Source organism: Octopus bimaculoides, chromosome 29 (genome assembly GCF_046866305.1).
Source record: "Octopus bimaculoides isolate indiv1 chromosome 29, ASM4686630v1, whole genome shotgun sequence".
NCBI classification, from domain to species: Eukaryota; Metazoa; Mollusca; class Cephalopoda; order Octopoda; family Octopodidae; genus Octopus; species Octopus bimaculoides.
In genome coordinates, this window is record NC_142956.1 from 18579940 (window position 1) to 18582484 (window position 2545).

The 2545-nt window shown below is 32.6% G+C and overlaps 1 protein-coding gene across 2 annotated transcripts in view; it reads right to left on the reverse strand.

Moving 5' to 3' along the window:
- Positions 1 to 1803, reverse strand: part of LOC128251237 (uncharacterized) — an 11610-nt gene extending 9807 nt beyond the window's left edge. The window contains exon 1 of one of the 2 annotated variants that reach the window (XM_089345123.1): positions 457 to 1803. In XM_089345123.1, the coding sequence (XP_089201249.1) occupies positions 457 to 469 (13 nt within the window). In that variant the 5' untranslated portion in view covers positions 470 to 1803. The remainder of the gene's footprint in view (positions 1 to 456) is intronic. The other variant, XM_089345124.1, reaches the window with a different exon arrangement.
- Between the last annotated feature and the right edge of the window lie 742 nt (positions 1804 to 2545).

Genomic DNA, 2545 nt, shown 5'->3' on the forward strand with positions numbered 1-2545 from the left:
ACCGCCAAGCATTTTGCTCGACGTGCTAACGATTCTGCTAACTCAGCGCTTTTGTAATAACAATAATAATAATAATAATAATAATAATAATAATAATTCCTTCTACTATAGGCATAAGGCTTGAAATTTTGAGGAGGGTGATAGTCGATTACATCGACCACAGTTTTCAACTGGTACTTAGTTTATCGACCCCGAAAGGATGAAAGGCAAAGTCGACCCCGGCGGAATTTGAACTCAGATCGTGAAAAGCTCCCCACCTTAATATATAGCCTTTCGATCCATGATTTCTACAAATCTGCTCCCGTCTTTCCATTCCCTTTGGAAATGGGGAAATAATAATAGTAAACCTAACGTAATGAAAGCACAAGTCAGCTACAGTATTTTACATTATAGAATTATAAAAACATTTTTAGTTATTCTGTTTCTTTTCATTCCTAATATCATTAATTCACTCACCTTTAAGATTCATGACTGTTACAGAATTGTTAAATAAACTTCACTTTCAGTTGAAAATCGATAAACCAGACGTGTCTCACTAGAAACAATATCTTCTGCCTTTTAATGTCACTTTTTTCTAGTTTCGATAAACAGGCTTTCTTTCGTTTATTTCTATTCTCTTCGTTCTGACAATTCAAGAAAAAACTTAGGATATTTCACAGTTGATTTCTTTTTGCATTGGCTTCCAAAAGGTGATATGTTCTTAAAACAATAACTCCAGATTTTTTTCCCACTCTTATTAAGATAAATGTGCAATTGAAACCTTCTATCCTTCTCACTCAAAAAGTTGTCGCCAGGTTATTTCAGTTTTCTTAAACACGGTCTTAAACTTGGTGTCTGTCGTTTCATTATTTCCAAACTACTTTGCTTTCAAGATTATAAGTAAGTTATCGAGATTATAAGTAAGTTTCACCCTCGGATTCGTTAATTTTCCTAACAGTGACCGCTTCTATCCCTCGATCTTTGCAAACACACCTCTTAAAACAAGTCGCTTGTATTTATATGCTTGGTGGACAAAACAGCTTTAATTTAACCAAACAATATGTCGATAGTTTTCGATTTGCCTATATGTTACATTTTGCTCTGGATGAATTATGTAAACGCTGTTGAATGAGGTGTGACCGATAATATCAAGTAGAGAGTCAAAACCTTGAAGTAAGGAAGGATTGGTTATATTCGTATTTTAGCTTCAAGTAAATATTTGATAATGTTCTCCGAGAAAGGTGTGAACATTAAAGATTCTCGTTTTAATTATTAAACAAACTTCACAGTAAAGGCCAGATTTTCTTCTGATATGTGAAGGTGCTAATAACATATTAAGGTAGGTTCGATTCACGTCGATCTACCCTCCAAACTTTACGCATGTCACTAGTAAAAGACAGATCTTGAAGAAGAAGAAGAAGAAGAAGAAGAAGAACAACAACAACAACAACAACAACAACAACAACAATTATTGTAGAAATAAAAATCTAAAAATCTTTGAAATGACGGACAAATGAAAGATGAGTTGGGGTAGAGTCAGCAGATTCAGAGAAGCGTGTCATTGTAATAGAAGAGTTTGGAATCTTGGCAGTCTAGTGTTGTTGCTGTTGTCGTTACTGTGGTGGTTAGCCACAGGTGTGTTTGAGCCCCGATTATCGCCATTATTATCCCGTCTTTGTTTTCAAACCGTGTGTTATAAAAATCGCATTATCCAATTGTGTTCTTCTAAAATGGTGACGCGTGATATGATAAATATTTAGTTGTAATTTCTAATATTTTAGGCAACTGCTCAGAGATTAGACTTTCACCTTGGTATGTAATATAGAAATGCATGGTGAATGAAGGCTCCCAAACCAAGTGGATGGTTACTTTTCAATACATTTAGCTGCGGATTAACATAATTAATGTAGCATCTAGAAGCGACTTTTCTTCAATTGAAACTACACCCATAATTAGGAGACAAAGCATTAGCATTAATGACAATTACTTAACAAAATAATTAAAGGAGAAAATGCAGAAACTATTTATTACTAATGAAATTTTACCATTTTTCATTGTAATCCACTTTTTTTCCAGGCAATGCAATAAAAATATTCTTTTGTTAAAAAATATTTGAATTATTTTTCATTGTTGATGATTGAATTAAAATAAGAATTTTATGTTGTGCTTTTTTTAAAATTTCACATATTTTTCTTAAATTCTAAAAATAAGAAAAAGATATCTGGACAGGGTTTCGTTGCATTGGCTAACATAAAAAGGATTTTAAAAATGCCAAAATAGCCAATGCATCCAACATAAGGCACGAGGCGCCACTTGCCCTTTTACTTTTTTCTGAACAGCATTACTAGAAACCTTCAGGTCTGCCCATTGAAAGAAAGAAACAATAACAGTATTGTATCATTAAATTTTGAGGAACAAATTTTTTTTAATGAATTTTTCATATGTATTCTAAAATTCCATGATCTAGTCTTATTATAATCCAATTTTCATAAACCAATTTAAAACTGCAATTTCTCAGCTGATACTCATTTTATCAAGTACCGAAAAAAATAAGAAGTAAAGACGA